At 33.5% G+C, this 20,266-nt stretch overlaps 5 protein-coding genes across 8 annotated transcripts; 4 read left to right on the top strand and 1 right to left on the bottom strand.

Moving 5' to 3' along the window:
• The first annotated feature begins 2,442 nt into the window (after nucleotides 1–2,442).
• LOC137816301 (calcium-dependent protein kinase 33) lies at nucleotides 2,443–4,667 on the top strand. 2 transcript variants are annotated; one of them, XM_068619397.2, is made up of 5 exons: nucleotides 2,444–3,193; nucleotides 3,405–3,548; nucleotides 3,727–3,879; nucleotides 3,979–4,094; nucleotides 4,455–4,667. In XM_068619397.2, exons 1-5 carry the CDS (start codon nucleotides 2,512–2,514, stop codon nucleotides 4,500–4,502), a joined length of 1,143 nt encoding a protein of 380 aa, XP_068475498.1. In that variant the 5' UTR covers nucleotides 2,444–2,511; the 3' UTR covers nucleotides 4,503–4,667. The 2 variants fall into 2 exon arrangements, with proteins under 2 accessions (XP_090161281.1, XP_068475498.1); XM_090305155.1 differs by lacking the exons at nucleotides 3,979–4,094; nucleotides 4,455–4,667 and having other exon boundaries at nucleotides 2,443–3,193; nucleotides 3,701–3,789.
• Nucleotides 4,668–6,508: 1,841 nt separating this feature from the next.
• Nucleotides 6,509–8,818, top strand: LOC137816303 (large ribosomal subunit protein uL18). Its single transcript, XM_068619399.2, has 9 exons — nucleotides 6,509–6,590; nucleotides 6,876–6,945; nucleotides 7,034–7,125; nucleotides 7,287–7,413; nucleotides 7,496–7,575; nucleotides 7,658–7,774; nucleotides 7,854–7,988; nucleotides 8,091–8,260; nucleotides 8,520–8,818. The coding sequence occupies exons 1-9, from the start codon at nucleotides 6,588–6,590 to the stop codon at nucleotides 8,626–8,628; spliced, it is 903 nt and encodes a 300-aa protein (XP_068475500.1). The 5' UTR covers nucleotides 6,509–6,587; the 3' UTR covers nucleotides 8,629–8,818.
• An 851-nt stretch (nucleotides 8,819–9,669) lies between these two features.
• LOC137816302 (4-hydroxy-tetrahydrodipicolinate reductase 2, chloroplastic) lies at nucleotides 9,670–13,179 on the top strand. 2 transcript variants are annotated; one of them, XR_016523380.1, is made up of 8 exons: nucleotides 9,670–10,053; nucleotides 10,406–10,643; nucleotides 11,348–11,481; nucleotides 11,582–11,656; nucleotides 11,957–12,065; nucleotides 12,410–12,519; nucleotides 12,628–12,715; nucleotides 12,866–13,179. XR_016523380.1 is itself a non-coding variant. In XM_068619398.2 (8 exons), the coding sequence occupies exons 1-8, from the start codon at nucleotides 9,835–9,837 to the stop codon at nucleotides 12,932–12,934; spliced, it is 1,035 nt and encodes a 344-aa protein (XP_068475499.1). In that variant the 5' UTR covers nucleotides 9,670–9,834; the 3' UTR covers nucleotides 12,935–13,179. The 2 variants fall into 2 exon arrangements, 1 of the variants encoding a protein (XP_068475499.1); XM_068619398.2 differs by having other exon boundaries at nucleotides 11,964–12,065.
• Nucleotides 13,180–13,250: 71 nt separating this feature from the next.
• On the top strand, nucleotides 13,251–16,112 carry EMB1793 (LYR family of Fe/S cluster biogenesis protein). Its single transcript, XM_068619401.2, has 2 exons — nucleotides 13,251–14,940; nucleotides 15,868–16,112. Exon 1 carries the CDS (start codon nucleotides 14,465–14,467, stop codon nucleotides 14,930–14,932), a length of 468 nt encoding a protein of 155 aa, XP_068475502.1. The 5' UTR covers nucleotides 13,251–14,464; the 3' UTR covers nucleotides 14,933–14,940; nucleotides 15,868–16,112.
• A 371-nt stretch (nucleotides 16,113–16,483) lies between these two features.
• Nucleotides 16,484–19,629, bottom strand: LOC137816300 (calcium-dependent protein kinase 19-like). 2 transcript variants are annotated; one of them, XM_090304480.1, is made up of 8 exons: nucleotides 18,898–19,629; nucleotides 18,475–18,618; nucleotides 17,926–18,078; nucleotides 17,536–17,651; nucleotides 17,252–17,419; nucleotides 17,014–17,141; nucleotides 16,842–16,941; nucleotides 16,484–16,758 (listed from the first exon to the last, which is right to left on the bottom strand). In XM_090304480.1, the coding sequence occupies exons 1-8, from the start codon at nucleotides 19,568–19,570 to the stop codon at nucleotides 16,705–16,707; spliced, it is 1,536 nt and encodes a 511-aa protein (XP_090160606.1). In that variant the 5' UTR covers nucleotides 19,571–19,629; the 3' UTR covers nucleotides 16,484–16,704. The 2 variants fall into 2 exon arrangements, with proteins under 2 accessions (XP_090160606.1, XP_090160624.1); XM_090304498.1 differs by lacking the exons at nucleotides 16,484–16,758; nucleotides 16,842–16,941 and having other exon boundaries at nucleotides 17,236–17,419.
• Between the last annotated feature and the right edge of the window lie 637 nt (nucleotides 19,630–20,266).

Raw genomic sequence — 20,266 nt, 5'->3', positions numbered from 1 at the left:
TAGTTCTAACTTGATAACTTATGTTACACTCTTTGCCTTGCATTATATGTAATGCTTTTTTTAAATTAAAAGAAGTTATAGAAAGCTATATATGTTAGTGATAATGTGCTCCCTCTTACTTAATTGTTAATGTTGGGCCAAACTTAACTAATAATAAGTATGGGATAAGGGAAGATGTTGAAGATGGCTAGCTAGAGGCTATGATAATGAAAGTTGAGAGTTTGATAACCAATTGCAAAGTTGATGTTAGTTTAATTAAAGAAATGTGAAATGGTTTAGTGGCAGCAGATGAGAATCTGTGGAGAGAGTTGAGTAGGTTTTTATAAGTGTGATTCCTATTTATGGTCCCATCACCCAACTTTTTATCTTCTTTTCCCACTCAATTTCTTCAAACACTCAATGGATCCAAACCCTAGTTCACTTTTTATGTAATCGTGGTTTATATCACTCACTTTTCCAGGATTAAGGTAAAATAAACTTTTTAATCATACCAAGATTTAATTCTAAGAAAATCTTTTCAATAAATCAACATAAATAGCATTAATATATCGATTATTGAATTTATTATTGTTTCTAATAAAGAAGGATCACTTCTAACTATATTATTTAGTTTAATTGTAAATCGTCACTACAAGGAAATCATAAAAATTAGTTGCAATAGTAACTAAATTAAAGACTATTTTAGAAACTAAACAAAAAAATTGGTTTTTAAATTACTTTATATTATTGTTAAATAATTTTTAAATTAATATTTAATTAGTAACCAAGGTTTTAGAGACGAATTTATAGTGCGTGATTTCATAGTTGTTATGTCCTTTAGCTGTGCTCCTTATTCTTCTATATCCAGCTCTATTTTTAGTTCTTTTTAATACCAAATGTTAATTATTCATTTAAGGTAAATTTTTGTCATTTAAATTATTATAATAATATGAGAAAAAAAGAATATGATTATTATATTAAACGTGTTTATTATTATTTAAGATGATTTTATATCAGTTTTATTCATATTCGTAATGGAAAATGATGGTTTGATCCACTTTACATCCCACTAAATATTAATATTTTAATTATTTTTTAATTTTTTTAATTTTAAAAATTATTTTAACATTTTATATTTTGTCTAATATTTCAATAAAGACATTTTCTTATTTTTAATTTTTTTTATTACAAATATTAATATTTCAGTGTAGGTATAAACTGGAGCGGGATGTCAAAATATAATCACTCTATTCGTAATAGTCTTAAAAACTACTTAGACCCAACTTATGATATTACAAACTTCAGAGCTCAAGCCAAAAATTTTAGAGATTAACTAATCAAAACCAACCCATTACATCACAATTATGAAGATTTATTATCATAAAAATAACAACAAACAAACATAATCTTAACAACAAAATAACAACAAATATAACCTTAACATGTAATTATAGTTAATGTCAGCTGTGTATACTTCTAAATTATTCAAAGAATTGGGCCCATTGATATTGCTAAATTAAACAAGGAGGGATGAGTAAAGCTTTTCATGCATCAAATTTTATATGATTTTGCTACCTATAAATAGATTTATGAAATTTTGTGCGAAAGACATAGATGTTAAAGTTTCACTCAAGGAAAATAGACATTAGTGATAGTAGGTATATGAAAATGTGATATTTTTTATTCTACATGAAAGCACATTATTTTAATGATGATGGTTTAGAGTTTTATTTTACAAATTTAACCCTAAGAATAAATTTGTTAAAAGAGTGTTTGAGGAAAAAAATTTAACAGTCACAGAAATTTTTTAGTAAAAGTGACAAAACCATTCATTCTTTAGTTCGATATTAATTTGGCGGGTTAACTTGTTTTTTTAGTTTATTTAGAAGGTGTCCATTTGTATTTATCTTTATATTTTTTGTTATTTGTCAATTTAATTTGGAATCTCTTCATTGTGATTCGAGGCTCAGTCGCTTATCTCAAATGACGTATTCATATCGTCCGACACACGGGGTTGACACTCGTAGGACATTTATCAATGAAGTGTTCAATTCAAAAAAAAATATAAATATTCAAATTTATTGTATAAATTTTTATTATGATTATAAAAATAAGCAACAAATTGTTTTAAATTACACATTAATCCGTGTCCATGTTCGTGTTAGAGACTTTAGGAGACTTGTATTGAACTAGATTATTTTTCAATCTAACTTATGGAAAGAATCGTGAAGAAGAATCCATACATATATAGATGCGAAGCGTTCATGGTGTTTCTCCCACGATCGTACCAATACCAAGAGAAGAGTAATGGAATCGGTTCTAACACGTAAAGCTCAAAACCTACAACGTACAGATTATTCTATTCTTGTTCTTCCCACTAATCCAAAATGAGAAGAAAAGCACCAAAAACATTGGAAATTGTAACCAACCCCACTGAAACGAACAGTTAATTGGGTTATATAAATAGGGTTATTATCAGTTCCAGGAACGGCGATAGAAAAGTAAAAAAAGAAGGTGTGATCAGAAAAAAAAATGGGGTTGGGGTTGTTTAAGGCGTCGAGCAGCGAGGCCCGTGAAGTAGAAATCATGGAGTCATGGGAGTCCTCGCCGGAGCATAGCTCGGAAGAAGATGGTGGAAAAAGGAAAGCAGTTGCAGTTGCAGTTGCAGGTGGTGGTGAGAAAGAGACGAGCTCGCCAGAGACGACGGGAGGTATTCTGGGAAAACCGTACGTGAAGATAGAGGAAATTTACGAGATGAAGAAAGAGCTGGGAAGTGGGCAATGGGGTGTGACATATCTGTGCGTGGAGAAGACGACGCAGAGAGAGTACGCGTGCAAGTCCATTGCGAAGTCGAAGCTTTTGAGTGAAAATGAGATTGAGGACGTGAGAAGAGAGGTTATGATTCTGCAGCATCTTTCGGGGCAACCCAACATTGTGGAGTTAAGAGGGGCTTACGAGGACAGAGAGGAAGTGCACCTGGTGATGGAGCTGTGCAGTGGCGGCGAACTCTTCGACCGCATCATTGCCAAAGGGCACTACTCCGAGCGTGAGGCGGCAACGGTGGCGAGGCAGATCGTGAACGCCGTTCACGTCTGCCATTCCATGGGCGTCATGCATCGAGACCTCAGGCCAGAGAACTTCTTGTTGGCCACCAACACAGACGATGCTCCGGTCAAAACCACCGATTTTGGACTCTCCGTTTTCATCGAGGAAGGTCACTCACCACTCTCTCTCTCTCTCATTTCCATACTCTTTATCTTCTTCTTATTAAATGCTTTTTAATCTTAACCTATAAATATTAACAGTATTATACATTGACAAACTGCTATAATCTCTCTCTAACAAAGGGTGATGCTACCACAGTAAAAAACATAAACTTCAAAAACTAATAATTGGATTGTGCTAAACAATATCCACTTCTGCAGGTAAAGTGTATAAGGAGATTGTTGGAAGTGCATACTACGTGGCCCCAGAGGTGTTAAAGAGGAGTTATGGAAAAGAAATAGATGTGTGGAGTGCAGGAATCATTTTATACATCCTTCTAAGTGGAGTGCCTCCATTTTGGGCTGGTAAGTATTATCAATGGCTTCTGTTTATAACTCAAACACTAGCTAAAAGTTCCTCATTCATCTGATTTATATAAGAATATCAAACGTGATAGGTTAACATCTCATGCATAGATACGTAGTTTACATTGTTTTAGTACTGTTGATTGCTTCAGTAACTTCATCTGTGGGGCAATTTTAGAAACCCAGAGAGGCATATTTGATTCAATTTTGGAAGGCAAACTTGATCTGGAGAGTGCACCATGGCCTTCTATTTCAGCTGCTGCAAAGGATTTGATCAGGAAAATGTTGACCCGTGACCCTAAGAAACGCATTACAGCTGCTGAAGCACTTGGTAAGAACGTCACTCACTGCTGCATTCATGTTTTATAGCCTCTGACATTCTGATGGTTAAAGTCAATAAAAAAGTATTTACATTACTCGTTTGAACCAGAACACCCTTGGATGAAGGAGGGTGGTGAAGCATCTGACAAGCCTATAGACAATGATGTTTTGAGTAGGATGAAACAGTTCACAGCAATGAACAAGAAGAAGAAACTTGCTTTCAAGGTACCTCGTATTTTTCACTACTGCATAAATTTGAATGAATATATACATGTTCAAATGCCTTGAAAAAAATTGTAAATAATGTTGAATATGAAAAATTGACAGAAATGGTGGAATTCAATATAATATACAAATATAGAAAAAATTAAAAAATGAAATTTTTTTAGTCAAATACAAAAAAATTAAAAAATAACATTTTTCAATCAATATGGTATAGGAAACATTAATTAAATTCATTAGTCGATAATTTTAGTGTATTTTATTTAAATTGAAGTTTTCAATTCTATTGTCAAGTTCAACTTCACTGTAATAATTTAGAAATTGTTTAAAATTACATTAACTGAATAACAATGTTTTGAACAGCCACAAGGACGACAACGAAAACAACGAAAAAGACTACCTTCTCAGTGAGCGGATGATAATTTTTCTTACATTTATATTTTCTAATAATGTATAAATTGTACTGTTTATCATTTTATAAATTTTGTTTAAATATGCTACCAATTTTATTTATAATTGTATTAACCCTAAATGCTACTTCACGAACATAATTTCAAATTTTCAAAACAACAAAAACATTTTTAACTTTAAAAATATTTTAAAAGTACTAAATATTTTATATTTATTGCACAACCTATTTTTAATCCAATTTATTTAAAACTAGCGGGAACACAGATGTGATAACGCATGTGTATCTGTATTTTTTATTATTATTTGTATATATTTATGTTTAATATTAAAATTCGAATAAAAAAATGTCATTAGTTGTACATTTATATTAAGATTATAAATTTATAATTCATTTTAATAAATACAAATACATATGAGAAGACACATAAATCGTCCTATTTTTTCTTTGTGCGGTATGGGAGATTTAAAAACAAAGAAACCACAATGTCACGTGATAATAAAGTCTTTACATGAAAATGTGTCTCTAAGTGTAGTGGAATAATCTATCTAATACCAGGAAGATGATGCGGGTGAGGGCGATCTTTCGGATTAAAGTTTTCTTTCTCTATGCAAAACTTGGATTGATGCAATTTGAATATTTTTTTAATATCCCAAACAATATATCATTTTCGTACAACAATGTCATCTGATGGGTGACGATAGAAGTGGTGGTGTTTCAATCCTTGGTTCACATTGGATGACTTTGAAGGTTTTGTGAGTTCGACCATTTGAATATTGTTATTGTATTGAGAATGAGATTATGTGTGCAAAAGAAAACCTAGTGAGAAAAAAAATCAATTTAAAACAAAAAAGTAACATAACAATTTTTCCACTCTCATGCTAATGTGTCCACAACTACCAACAAATATTAACAAATATATTTAATTTTTTATTTTTATTTAACATAGAAAAATGGCAGTTTAAAATAGAAAAGTAACTACCATTTATCCACTCAACAACAAATAAAATAAAATATTATTTGAAAATTAAAATACTACTTTATTAACTTCTAAAATTATAAAATGTCCAAATAACCAAAATAAATCAATAAAATAAAATATTAAGTAGGGACAAAATAGAAAAAGAATTTAGAGGAGTTAAAGTGAGGAATTCTTGTCAAAACAAAATTTAATTTTAATTTTTTGATATTATTTATCTATAAAATAATTTTTTTCACAACATTGATGTAATTTTAAAAAATTCCTAAATTATTAAAATATTAATAATTATTTTTTGAGAAAAAAGAATTTCAATTGAAATTACCAGAAAAATTGACAAATTTAATTTAAATAAAATAAACTAAAGTAATCATAATCTACTTATATTTTTATTTAAACTGAAGTTTTCTTAATCTGGTTAACAATTTTAATTAAAAAAATAAGTAAAAAATTAATGAATTTAATTAATTTTAATTAAAAAAGTAACAAATTAATGGATTTAATTAATGTTATATATATATATATATATATCAGTAACAACTTGAATTGAAAAATGTTTATTTTAATAATTTTTTTCTGTATTTACCAATTTTCTATAATTTTCATATTGAATTGCACCATTTCTGTTCAATTTTCTTGAATATGTCAGCTGAGTAAGGGGAGGTGGAAAGTTAAAAGCATCAAAACCATCTCTATTGAAAAAATATTGGAGTGAAGGATGAGTTTTTGGCTTCACTGGACCCAAAACTTGAAACCATCTTCTACTATTTAACTTAATTAACAAACTGATTACAGTTAATATCTAAAATTAAACAATTTCGTATAAATAATAAAAATATCAAGTTAATAAAAATTAAAGAAAAAATAAAAAGAACAAACATGGATAATTACTTTCTTCCTTTCTAAAATGTATAAAGGGTTTAAGAAGACAATGTGGGTGCAAAAAGTAACTTAATGGATGGGCGCACCTTAGCCCAAATGAATAAACCCATTTGGGCCTACAAAACCCTAAGCCCACTACAAACCAACAAAACATTGGCAAACCCTAAGTCGGTCTCACTTTTACCTCAGTCACAGTCGAGGGAAGAGATCGAGCTTCACAGCAGCAATGGTGCGTGTTGGATCCTTCTTCTTTCATCTTCTTATTGCCCTGTTATTCTTGCAGATATACATGTTTTCGTTTACCTGCGTTCTCGTCTTTTGCTTTTATAGAGTTTCTTATAGACACGTTTTCGTGTAATTTTAGCTTTCAATTATGGTGTGCTTTTGCTTCTTCTTCCATTGTGTTTTCTTATTTTGTTCTGAATTGTTTTAATCCAAGCTCTGCTTCGTGTGTGGCTATTCCTATCCCTCTTTTCTGACAATTTGTATCAACATTTTTGTGTGTATATTTAAGGTGTTCGTTAAGGCTCAGAAATCAAGGGCCTACTTCAAGAGATATCAAGTGAAGTTCAAGAGAAGAAGAGGTGTTGCGTTTGTTTCGTTTCTTTTTGTTTAATGTCTATATTGTTTCTTGCAAACATTTTTTTATACTTGTGATTTTTATTATCGCAGAGGGAAAAACCGATTACCGAGCCAGGATTCGGTTGATTAACCAGGATAAAAACAAGTACAACACCCCAAAATATCGCTTTGTGGTTCGATTTGTATCCTACTTTTACGTCATTGAGAGATGGTTTTACGTGCTTATAATTTAATAATTCTTCTAGTTAGAAATACTTGGACTTATCATGTGAATAGCTGAAGTTTTTTTGCCAGTTATGTTTTTTCAATTTTCAATGTGTATAAACCTTGACTATGTTATTAGACCAACAAGGACATCATCGCCCAAATAACATCTGCTAGCATTGCTGGCGATATTGTCCTTGCTGCAGCATATTCACATGAGCTGCCACGCTATGGTCTTGAAGTAGGCCTTACAAACTATGCTGCAGGTATTTTCTGAGAAAGTCAATCTTCTTAGCTATCCTCCTTCAAGGTTTTTGTATATATTTCTCACCCATTTACTCTGACCAGCTTATTGCACTGGGCTCTTGTTGGCCCGTCGAGTTCTTAAAAAGCTTGAGATGGACGAGGAGTATGAAGGAAATGTTGAGGTATAGGAGTTTGCTATTCTCTGTATTTATGTTTGTTTGTTTGTTTGTCACATTTTGTTTATTTAATTTGTTTCCTCATTAGGCCACTGGAGAAGATTATTCAGTTGAACCTGCTGATACCAGGAGGCCATTCCGTGCTCTCCTTGATGTTGGTCTTATAAAGACTACAACAGGAAATCGTGTCTTTGGTGCCCTTAAGGTGATCTATTATGTGCAATGCTATCTGGTGTGATTTCTGTTTATTAGTGGACAAATTGAATAATTGTAATGGTTTACAGGGAGCTCTGGATGGGGGATTGGATATTCCTCACAGTGACAAAAGGTTTGCTGGATTTGATAAGGATAAGAAGGAGCTTGACGCTGATATTCACCGCAAATATGTCTTTGGTGGACATGTTGCTTCTTATATGAAGGTTTGAACAGATTTCATTTAGCATCATCTTGGTGGAATGTTTTAGCGCAATATTGTGATTTTCAAATGATAAGCTCGGCAAACCATTTTATATTTTTTGCAGACCTTGATCGAAGATGAGCCTGAAAAATACCAGACACACTTCAGTGATTATATCAAGCGTGGAATAGAGCCTGATAATCTGGAGGAGGTCTACAAGAAGGTTCATGCTGCCATTCGAGCTGATCCTACTTTCAAGAAATCTGAGAAAGAGCCACCAAAGGAACACAAGAGGTAAATTAAATCACTACGATATTTTCAGAAAGCTTATCTATTCTATAAATAATGAAATGTGCATGTATATAAACGTGTGTCTATATATATGCATTAGTTTTGTCATTTGATTTCTATCGAGTGGATTTAGATCAGTTTCAGGATCAGCAGTATATTTCGTTATTTCTATGTTCTTTATCTAGTTTGTGCTAATTATTTTACTTGAGATTTGAAATGTCTGGTTTGGAAGGTTTCTGAAAGTATTTCCTTGTTTTTGAAGGTACAACCTGAAGAAACTTACTTATGAGGAGAGGAAGGCCAAGTTGGTTGCACGCTTGCAGGCTCTGAACTCTGCTGCTGATGACGAGGAAGATGATGATGATGAGTGAAAGTTCATCATGGGTGCAGTATAATTGCTGCATTATTAGGAGCTGTTTTAACTTGCATGTAGATCACAAATTTTGGATTCTTTTGGAGTGGAGTTATCCTTGTTTTTGCTCAATTTCTTTTTCCGCCAGGATTTTTGTGTTAACATTTAAATTTCATGTTTTATGGAAGGTATTTTCTATGATAGTATAATCAGCTGTTTACATGTTGTAAACCTTACATTTATTATTTGCTGGCCTTATCAACGTGGGTTTAGAAATGACGTAAAGATGACAACCTGCATTCATTTAAAAAGTTTATTTTATAATAAATCGCAAAATTATTCTATAATAAATATTGAAAGTCACTGGTATAAATATTGAGTAAAAAGTTAATTTTTTTTAGATGATTAATTATTTTAGTAACGACTAAGTAGATATGTACTATTTATCTTCTCTTCTTGAAAAAGTTCCAACCCCATGCTTCTAGCTTTCTTCAAAGCCTACAAAAACAGGGTTTTTATAGTACCTTATGAAACTGTCGTTAAACATAAAAGCATAATATGGAAAGTAAAAGGGTTCCATCATTTTTCTATAAAGAAACAAATGAAGTCAATTCAGTAATTTGAGCACCACTCGTGATATTCACTGGACTTGCAGTCATGTGAACTAAAGAAGTAGCTACAGTTGTTCTCATTTTTTGCCACAAAAAGAAAACATCTGAAAAATAGTTTTACCTCGTTTGTTGCAGATGCTGTTGGCATTCATACAACATATTCATCTCCAACACTTGATTGTGTGGGGTTCAATGGTTTGTTATTGGAAATGGTTGAAGGGTTTTTGTGTTGATTTTACAGCGAGGTTTTGTTATAGCGATGAAGAGAGCTTGAGAAAGTTGCAGGAGCTGAAAAAATGAAGATGGGGTGTTCTAGGATTTTTTTTTATTAAGAATAAAATGGTAATTTCACAAACCCATGGGTATGCAGGGTGAAACCATGGGAGTACAGGAAGAAATTGACTCCTGTTTGTTGTTTTTAACTTTGAAGTTTTGGGCCCAGTAAGGCCGAAAATGGGGCCCAAATCTTTACTCACCTTTCACTTTCCTCAACAATGGCGGACGAAAAAGAAAGACTCTGTAAAACCTAATCTGGGACGGGTCACAGAAAGCGCAGCAAGAAGCTAAAACCCTAAACCCCCAAATTGACCCCAGGTCCTCACTCTTCGTCTTCAATGGCAACATCTTTTCTGAAAACCACACCAAACGTGTTCCACAGACACCAAAATCATCTCGCATTCTTCGCCGATAGCACATGTATAAGAACCAGTGTCCCCGTTTCGCGGAAGAGGAGATCACGTTCGTTCCCTGTAGTGTCAGTTTCAGCCAAGCCCGTTGAAACTTCTCTCGTAAAATCTGTACCTTCGTCCAAAAACACGGGTATTCCAATAATGGTAATTCACTATGAGGAGTTCATTTTGCATTTTGCGTTGCTTTATTAAATTACTGATTCTCCAGTTTAAAACAAACGGGCACAAAATAGTTATTGTTGCATGAAAGTTCTCTTAATTGAATGAGCTTATCTGTACTTAGAAAAAAAATAAAAATAAATTGAGACTCTCCCAGTTAAAATCAAGTTACACCCTTAATTTTGGTACAATGTATCTGTTCTATCTACTATGGGAGAAGTTCAATCTATTTTTTTTTAATCTTTTGTAATTGGCTGGGGATAAGTTTATCTGAACAGGGTTTAGTTGCAAAACACAGTGCAATTAGCTTACATGCATTTAACTAAATTTTGTTTAGGTTAATGCGTGTACTGGAAAAATGGGAAAGGCCGTGATTAATGCAGCGGAAGCTGCTGGACTGCATGTTGTTCCTGTGTCATTTGGGTGTGAAGAGGAGTCTGGACAGACTTTTGAGATAGGTGGAAGGGATTTTCTTGTGCATGGCCCTTCTGACAGGGAGAGTGTTCTTGCATCTGCCCTTGAAAAGTATCCAAATTTGATTGTTGTGGACTACACAGTACCAAATGCGGTTAATGGTATGTATTGTATTGTATCTTGAAGGATATTTATAATTGGAGTGAAATGGAGGGAGGAGTGAGGATAAAATTGATGTGGGTTGCTTGTGGCAGACAAAAAGAATGGAAATAATTTAAAAAATGGTGTGGTATACCCTTCTACCATTTCTCTCTTATTTTCATTTGTCTCTTTATCTCTCTTCTCTATTTCTCTACACTTTTAACTTCCATTTTATTTTTCATCTACCTTTTTTGTCTCTCTCCTATCAATAATCAAATTATTGTTTTTTTAATTTATATATAATGTAAACTATCTCTGAAGATACGGTCTTTAGTGAGCAGAATCATGTCTTGTGATTCATGTAATTGACTTCTTTGGGTTAGACAAGGCATTGCTGTTGTAGTATTTATGATGTAAATTGTGAAATCTTACTATCAGCAAAGTTAACCTGATGTTTCAAATTCATTTATCTTTTGTTTTTCTTCTGATTTATGTTAAAATGAAACTTTTTTTTTTGGGTGCACAAATCAACATTTGATTTGACAGTACAAAACACACAGGCTTGTAGTTGGCCATTGTACGTTATGGATCTAAATTCCAGACACGTGACCCGATTTTAATGATATACACAATTGATCTTTTGAATTTATGATCTATGATTGGGAGTGTTTCACGAAGATTGTACCAGTATTGGAGCTATTTTTGAATTTATTCTCATATGCAGGCAATGCTGAGCTATACTGTAAGGTTGGGGTGCCCTTCGTGATGGGTACCACTGGTGGGGATAGGAACTTGTTGCATAAGACTGTTGAAGACTCAAAGAATTACGCTGTGATATCCCCGCAAATGGGAAAGCAGGTATATATATGATAAGGAGAGAAACTTGATCAAACTTCCATGTCTTTAACAGTAGTCTTGTATTTTGTTATCCTTATGTTGCTATGTTTTTTCTCTTTAGGTTGTTGCTTTTCTTGCAGCTATGGAAATTATGGCAGAGCAATTTCCTGGAGCCTTCTCAGGGTATTCGTTACAGGTAATTCTTGCATTGACATTTTGGGGCTTGGGAAAGGTTTTATACGGAACACTTGGTTATCCTAGTACACCATGTTTGAATTGTCTCTGAACAAAAGATAGTATTTCACATTCTACCTTGCTACTTGTTTGTGACTGGGATTTCTTAAGGCATCTTGTTTTATGTTTAATAAAAACTGAGGATTGGTGATTCTTAAGTAAATGTCGTTGAGTTTCGTAAACCATTTAATTCCAATGATGCTTCTCTTTTGATTAATCTTTTGATTTGATGTAATATTAAAATCTGATGCAGTCCTCAAAGATTGTAGGTACTGGAGTCCCATCAAGCAAGCAAAGTTGATGCATCTGGAACTGCAAAGGCAGTAATTTCTTGCTTCAACAAACTGGGGGTGTCTTTTGATATGGATCAGGTGTGTTTGATGAAATTGCATGGTTGGTTCGTCCCTGTATAGCCTTGTATACTCTTTACCGTAGCTAAAATCCTTTCTTGTTGGACAGCGTGTGGGTCTTTGTGTGGTTTTGAATTTGTTTGACGAACATGTATCTTGGTATTAGCGGTGTAGTTCACTGGGAATTATTTCTAGTTGTCAGTGAATATTCATTTGTAAGTTGTCTTATTCTGTGAACTCTCAGTTAAGGTTAGAGTAACCTGCATAACTTCATATTGCCAACAAGTTGCTAATTGTGGTCTTCATATTATAAGAACTACAAATTCTTATAGGATTTTTTTTCTTTCCTTCGTGAATTTCTCTAGATAAAATTGATCAGGGATCCCAAGCAACAACTTGAAATGGTTGGAGTCCCGGAGGAGCATTTGTCTGGTCATGCATTTCATATGTATCATTTGTCATCACCGGATGACACGTAAGGATTGATATCTTCGTGTCCTTTTATAGTATGTTTTGACATATTTCTTCTTGTCACTAACTACTTATCCTTCTTGTATTATGTTCCTTTAAAAAAATGTTGCAGGGTTTCTTTTGAATTTCAACATAATGTTTGTGGTAGATCAATATATGCAGAAGGCACTGTTGATGCTGTATTGTTTCTTGCTAAGAAGGTGCTTAGACTTCCTTATGATTTAACCATCTTTTCTGACTATCCATACCATAATGTTAAAATCAGTTTTACAAGTAAAAATAAGATTTAAGACAGTTGCTTTAACCATTCACTGTATACAATCCTTTATTGGGTTATTTCATGTATGCAGATTGAAGAAAAGGATGACAAGAGATTGTATAATATGATTGATGTCTTGCGAGAGGGTAATATGCGATGAAATTTTGACTGGAAGAACGTAAAATAAACGAGATTTGGCATTCTGGTTTTTGGGGACAAGCAATTTTCATCTTCTGCTGGGTTTGTTTTGGTTAAGCTCGAAGGATTAGTGTATGTATTATTTATGAATCGAGGAGAAGTATGTAAGCACTGTCTCATGGGATTAATTTCATCAATTTTGTTTCCTCTTTATCGTTTTTTCGAAATAAGAATTATATGCAATACAATTTTGATTGTTTTTTTTAATTTTTTCGAACTATGCAATTTTAAATTCATGAGATGTAAGAGATAGGGGAAATACAATAAAACCAAGAATATGACGAATTTCTTTTAATGAAAAAATAACATGAAAGTGTTACTTGGTTATGTCATACAAAGCGATTGTAGACATCATTTTTATATCATTAGTGCTAAAAATATTATTTCTCATTTTGTTTTTTTAATTGTTAAAGAAAAATAAACACATCTTTTAAGCGCTTTTTCTTACTACCACACCCAATAAATTTGAAACTCTACGTTATTATTCACGTGAGAAGATAAAAATAATCTCTTTAGTTTTAATTAGGAATGAGATGAAGGTGAAAATGAATTTCGAATTTGGAATTCTCTAATGCATTTATGTACTGTTTATTTATTTTTATATTAAGAATAAGGGTGTTTCTCCATGGTCCCCAACAAATGGCTTCTTGCACCCCATTTTTCTTTGAAAAGACCATTTTACCCCTTTTAAAAAATACTTACAGCTTTCTCTTTTTTGCAATGTTTTAGAAACATACTTTTCGTAGGGATAGTTTTTGTCTTCTAGATTTTCTATTCTGAAAATACACTTTGTTTACGAAATCCCTATTTCAGAAACACCTTTTCTTATGGAACTCTTATTTCAGAATCACTCAAAATTATCAAAGATATTTCAAAGAATGTAGGGGTGCAGGAAGAAATAACCTAAGATGAAAATGGTAGTTTCATCATCCATTAGAAGTTTAGGATGAAACCGTGGGTTGCAGGAAGAATTTGCCACTGGGATAATGCATGACTGTTTCTTCCTGCACCTCCATATCTTCTTCTGGCACCTCCATACACAACATGAAAATACATTTTTATCCTTCTTGTGCCACCCTCATAGAATAACTTCCAGATTATGTAATCTGAAAACGCATTTGAAAAAAAGACTTCTGAATTACATAATCCGGAAGTTTTTTTTAACTTCCGGATTATGTAAACCAGAAAGTAATCATGCATTTGAAAAAAAACTTCCGGATTATATAATCCGGAAGCTAATTACAAATTTGAAAAATGACTTCCGGATCATGTAATCCGGAATATTACAGAGGGGTATTTTTGAAAATACGAAAATCTATGGAGGTGAGAGAAGAAGGTATGGAAGTGCAGGAAGAAGTAGCCATAATGCATTTGTAAATTGGGCCGAAAAGCCCGAATATAAGGAAAAGCCCGAAGAATTAGTATTTTTTTTTAAAATTTAATGAGAAATAAATAAACAGTGTGTTCCCAGAGAGAGAGAGAGAGAATAGAAATGGTGGGAAGAGTGGGAAAATGGCGAAGCGTTTGGAATTGGATTCAGTGGCGGAATTGCAGATGCATTCAGCAGCGTCTCTTGCACGAGGGTCCAGACACCGTGGAGGAGCTTCTAGACAGGCACATCGCTAAAAACAAAACCAAAAACAAAAACGATAACGACGAGTTCGAGAATCGGAGGCAACTCACCAGCACTCGCCGCGAAGCGCTCAGTCTCTACCGTGACATTCTTCGGGCCACCCGATTCTTCGTCTGGCCCGATTCCAGAGGCGTCATCTGGCGCGACGTTCTCAGACAAAATGCCCGAACAGAATTCGAACAGGCCCGCTTCGAAACCGACCCGGAAATCGTGACCCGACTGCTCATAGGGGGCCGCGAAGCCCTACACTCCGCCATCGATAAGCTCGCCGAGAAGAACAGACATCACATTCTGAATGATAATCCCTCTCATTCCCATCCACGCTGATTTATAAGGTACTCAATCAACGCAATTTTTCACATGCGGATTCCTCCGAATTTGTTTTGTTAGTTTTTTTTTTTTTTTAACACAGTAATATTGTATTGTTTCTGTGGTATTGAATTTTGTCTTGGATCAAAAGGATTCTCTTTCTTTGCATCTAATAATAAGCACGGGTAAAAATTTGATTTCTTCGCCTAAACACTTCATGTGATTTTTTGTGTACCTAATTTTCTTTGTTTACAAATGTTTTTGAAAGGTGAAACTGCATTCATGTTTTCTCCCAATGCAGTTTTAATTGGAATGATGAGGATTCTTGACTTTGAAGTTGTGGCGTTGATTATGCCAATTCAAAGTGGTGTAAATTTGAAATTCCTGGTCTTGAAAGTGAAGGATCGGATTCGATGAATCATTTTGTGATCTGTTTTCAGAGGAAGATCAAAATTAAACAAGCCTCTCCCTATTCTTTTCACACTTGGCATTTCTTTTGCCAGAGCCCCGTTGGTTGTTCATTACTAATTCTGTGATTAAATCATTAAAATTCATTGCCAGACACCAATCGCTACTTCAATCAATTCTAGTGTCCTATGGAATCGACCTTTTTGCCCCCTTTCCTGTGGTGATTTGGATTTTGGTATGCAAGACACTGTTCTTTCTGATAGGGCTCTTACTTGTATGAACATACTGTTCATGATTATCTAATAGTTATTTGAATGAGTAGTACATTTTGATGTGTATGTGTACTTCTCTTTAAAAAACCTTAGTATTGACAGATAACTTTGCATTTCACTTGTAAAATGCCTAAGTAACTGGGATTGAATTATGGATTAGTAATACTATTCTAGTTTTGCTCTTGCAATAGGTGATTAAATACAGTGAAAATTGACTGAAGTAGTCTTTATTTGATTAAATTTATTTACTGATGCATTTATTGATGAGTGTAGGGATTGGATTAGGGAAGGGCCTGTTGTTGAGGCATTGAAGCAAAAGTCTACTGTTGTGGAATATCAGTTCAACCACGCAGCTGCTGAACTCATAAAAAATGTTGTATATAAAACTATCTGTGTAATAATATTACTAATGTGTCGTTTTGCTTTGTTGTATAGAGAATACGGTGATTTGGAATTAGAGTGTGGTGGTGTTATCATCAAACTTAATTTAAATTGATTGCTTCTCATGTTTCCTCTCAGCATTTGATTAGCCTATTGTATGTAGCCTCAGAATAAATAACAAACACGACGAAACGAATTTACTTACATAGCATAAGTGTGTTCTGAAATTACTTTTTACGATATGTAACATAAATACAGACATTGATACGACATGAATACAGATATGAACATGAATATACGTATGAAGATTGATACGACATGAATATGAACATAATTATAAAATATAAATTGATAATAAAGATTTATGTGTACAAGTATGTTTAAGTTTTTTTAGCAAAAGAGATGTTTCTCATGGATAGGTCATAATGATTTATTCTTTATAAAAAATTATATTAAAATTTTATATAATATAAATTTGAGTTTTTAGAAAATTAATGTATTTTTTTTAAAAAAAAATTGTGATAAAATTGTTATAAATTTAACAAATATTATTTACATTGGATCATCGATATGTTTCGAGTGTGTGACCCACTTTAAAGAGTGTCAAGAAAAGCCATACAAGATTTTGCATTTCAAATGTGATTCTATCGCGTGCAACATCGAAACAAGTGCACGACTTAACCAGAATATTGATGGCTATTAACTGAACTTATGGCTTGTCATCGTTATTCAGCATTCTTTTCTCATCATGCTCATAAACTCCTCATAGTTAATTTTCCCATCCTGCAAAATCAAAACCAACTCTACTGTAAGTCACAATTCACACCAAGTGCAGAAGAAATAGAGAGAAAAATCACACAACACACTTTGTCTGAGTCTACATCCTCGAAGACTTCATCTATCGCAGCTTCTTCTCCCATTTGGTGTTCAGTGATAGCTTCCCTAAGTTCATCTCCCGTTACATAACTGTTCAAATGGAAACATCATTTCAATCAAGCAAGAATTAATAAGATTCACAAAACTAAAAAATAGACTAACCCCTTGTCATCCTTGTCAAAGTATTGAAAAGCCTTGAACAAATTCTCCCCCTTCTCCATTTTATGTGGATCCATGGTGGCAGCAACGAATTCACAGTATTTAATTGTTCCATTTTTGTCATAACCAATCTGACATTGCACGTGAAGAAGAAAGATCATATAACACAATTCATTATTGCTTAATAAATAGAGAAAAAGCTTAAATGTTTTATTCTTTTATTACCATGGACTGAACTTACAGCATTCACTAGCTGCCTTATTTCAGATTCACTAAGCAGGGAACCCAATCTGTATAATCCAGCTTTGAGTTCTTCAAATGTGATAGTGCCACTTCCATCAGTATCCATAGTGTTGAACATTTGTCTCACGCCCTTTGTTTCTTCCTCTGAAAGGTTTTCTGCTATTACCTTCCATGTTCAAAAACAAGACATTCTATTAGTCAAAGTGTTGTTTATTATTTACCTCATTGTAAGATGATTTTTTATAATAAAACTTTCACTTGTATTTGAAAAAATTGACAGACCTTCAAGGCAAGCTTCTTCATCTGGTTCATTGCTTTGAACCGTTCCATCCTAATTAAAACAGCACTGTCTGGATGCTTTTCTGATGCTTCACCACCTTCTTTCAACCACGGATGTTCTGGTTCAAACACATAGTGTGATTTACTTGAATATTTAAAGTTGGCAATCATGTCTGTTAATTAACATGTATAACTGAGAGATAGTACTTAAAATTTTGTATTGCCTGTTACAAGAGATTTTTGGTGTGTGGAAAGAGGTGAGGGTGATGAAAGTATTAATCATTGTTATCATAGTATATAAGTGTGCTTATTAGTCGGTTTTATGAAATTGAGTTAGGTTTAAAGTCTATTTCTTAATAAACTATAAAAGTGACAACAATAAAATATATTTACCAAGGGCCACAGTAGCTGTAATCCGTTCCTTAGGGTCATAAGTAAGCATTTTTCTGATCAAATCTTTTGCAGCGTCCGAGATAGAAGGCCATGGCTCGCTGTCCATATCTAGTTTACCACCCAAAGCATCAACTAACTCGCCTTTCTCGGTTTCTGAACCCGACACACAAGTCATTAAATCAATAAATATAAAGCTAAAGCAACATATGTTTATGTATCAATCATGTGTTAAGAGAGCTGCTAAAGTATTGTTCAGAATCATGAAATCATGAACCAGAGTAAACAAATAGGAAACAAGGACCTGCATAATCTCATAACTTTTAATAAATTTCTGTCAAATCATAGAAACTATATCTAAAAAACCGTGTTAAGGATTGTACAAGCTGTTAAATGTTAGACAATAAACGTGCAATGATGCAATCACGAATGACAATCCTTTAGTTTTTGGATCATAAACAAGGCTAGACAGCTGCAACAATTGTTCCAAATGATGATTTAAATTTCTGTGTACTGTGAACCAAAACTGAGTGGTTCATGCATTGTACTTACCATCCCAAAATGGAGGCACCCCACTTAAGAGGATGTATAAAATGACTCCTGCATTCCAAACATCTATCTCCTTTCCATAATTCCGTTTCAAAACCTCTGGAGCTACGTAGCATGCATTTCCAACAATATCTGTATGCACCTCACCTGCACAATTATTTAGTATTATCAAATAATTAGACTAAGAACGAGTTCTGATGAAAAAAAAAAGTTGGCAATGCATTGTGTTTTTGTCACGGAAAAATTGTACACTTGACCGATACGTGTTGTACGAGTGTCGGTGTGTCCGACACGGACATGTTATTAAGAGGAGTATCCGAGCCTTATAGGGTGAGTGAGGAAACTCCTAAAGTGCAAAGAGCACAACAAAAACAAAGCTGAAAACAAACAATGAAGAGGATGGATGTGCATGAAAGGTGTAATAACCAGTGTGAAAGAAGACAGAGAATCCAAAATCCGTGAGTTTCAAAGGGGAATCCTGGTCTTTGGTGGCGAACAAGAAATTCTCTGGCTTGAGGTCTCGATGCATCACACCCATGAAATGGCACACGTCAACAACCCTCACAATCTGTCTCATAACTGTGGCTGCATCACGCTCGGAGTGTCTACCTTTGGCAATGATACGGTGAAAGAGTTCACCTCCACTGCACAACTCCATCACAACATGCACCTTCTCCCTGTCCTCATAAGCTCCCTTGAATTCCACTATGTTATGTTGCCCTGAAAGATGCTGCAGAATCATAACTTCTCTTCTAAGATTCTTAACTTCTTGTGGCCCCTTCTTTGATATGGATTTGCATGCATAGGCAATTCCTGTGGCCTTCTCCACACACAGATAAGTCACACCAAAGTTGCCTCTTCCCAGCTCCTTCTTCATCTCGTACATCTGCTTTATTTTAACGTAAGGCTTCCCCAGAACAGGTCCTGTTTGTGAAGAACACAGGGTTGGCATGGGAGGAGGAAACTGAGGTGGAACATGGAGGTTTTTCCGAGGTTGTTTGTAGGTGAGTTGAGGAGCAGAATCTGTGGAAGAAATTGGAATTTCATCATCTGGGGTGTGTGTTAACACCTTTGAGAACCCCATTCCCATGATTCTCATGCAACAGGGTGTTTTTGTTATGCAAATGAAGCTGTTTTTGCTTTGGTTTCAGACCTTTAATCTCCTTTGCTGTGGTGTGATTATTTGGTATTTACACCTTCTACTTTTCTTCTTTGCTTCCATTAGTGGCAAGAATATCAGCATCCATTCCAATCTATACAAAAAGCAACTATGAAAATAAAATTAAGGGAAATGATGCTATTATTAAAGTTATATACAATTTTTCATGGATTTAAAAATAAATATATAATAAAAAATTAAATTATATGAAAAAATATTAAAATAATAGTATTGAGAAGTAAGCTTGTATAAAAAAATGCTGATTATATATATATCATTATCCTAAAATTATACTTTTTTACATGTTAAAATTAGATTATACCTTTTTTTTTATAATTTATGAAAAATTTAACTTTTTTATTTGAATAAGATCTAATTATGCTGAGTCTCTTTTGGAATTTTAAACCTTACCATATTAGTTGCCTAGTTTTATAATAAATGTTGTTAATACTTGAAAATAGAAACAATAAAGCATAAAATTAGCGAAAAATTCTCTCGCCATGTATTGTCAACAAGAATTTAATTGTCAAATTAACATATTTAGGCTAAATTATCCTTATTTAATGTTTTAAAATTTCTCCACTTTTAAATTATCCTTATTTTCACTGAGAAATAACATTAATACTCTACTATATG

Source organism: Phaseolus vulgaris, chromosome 1 (genome assembly GCF_051622355.1).
Source record: "Phaseolus vulgaris cultivar YP4 chromosome 1, ASM5162235v1, whole genome shotgun sequence".
Lineage (NCBI taxonomy): Eukaryota > Viridiplantae > Streptophyta > Magnoliopsida > Fabales > Fabaceae > Phaseolus > Phaseolus vulgaris.
This window is presented reverse-complemented; position numbering and strand designations above follow the sequence as displayed.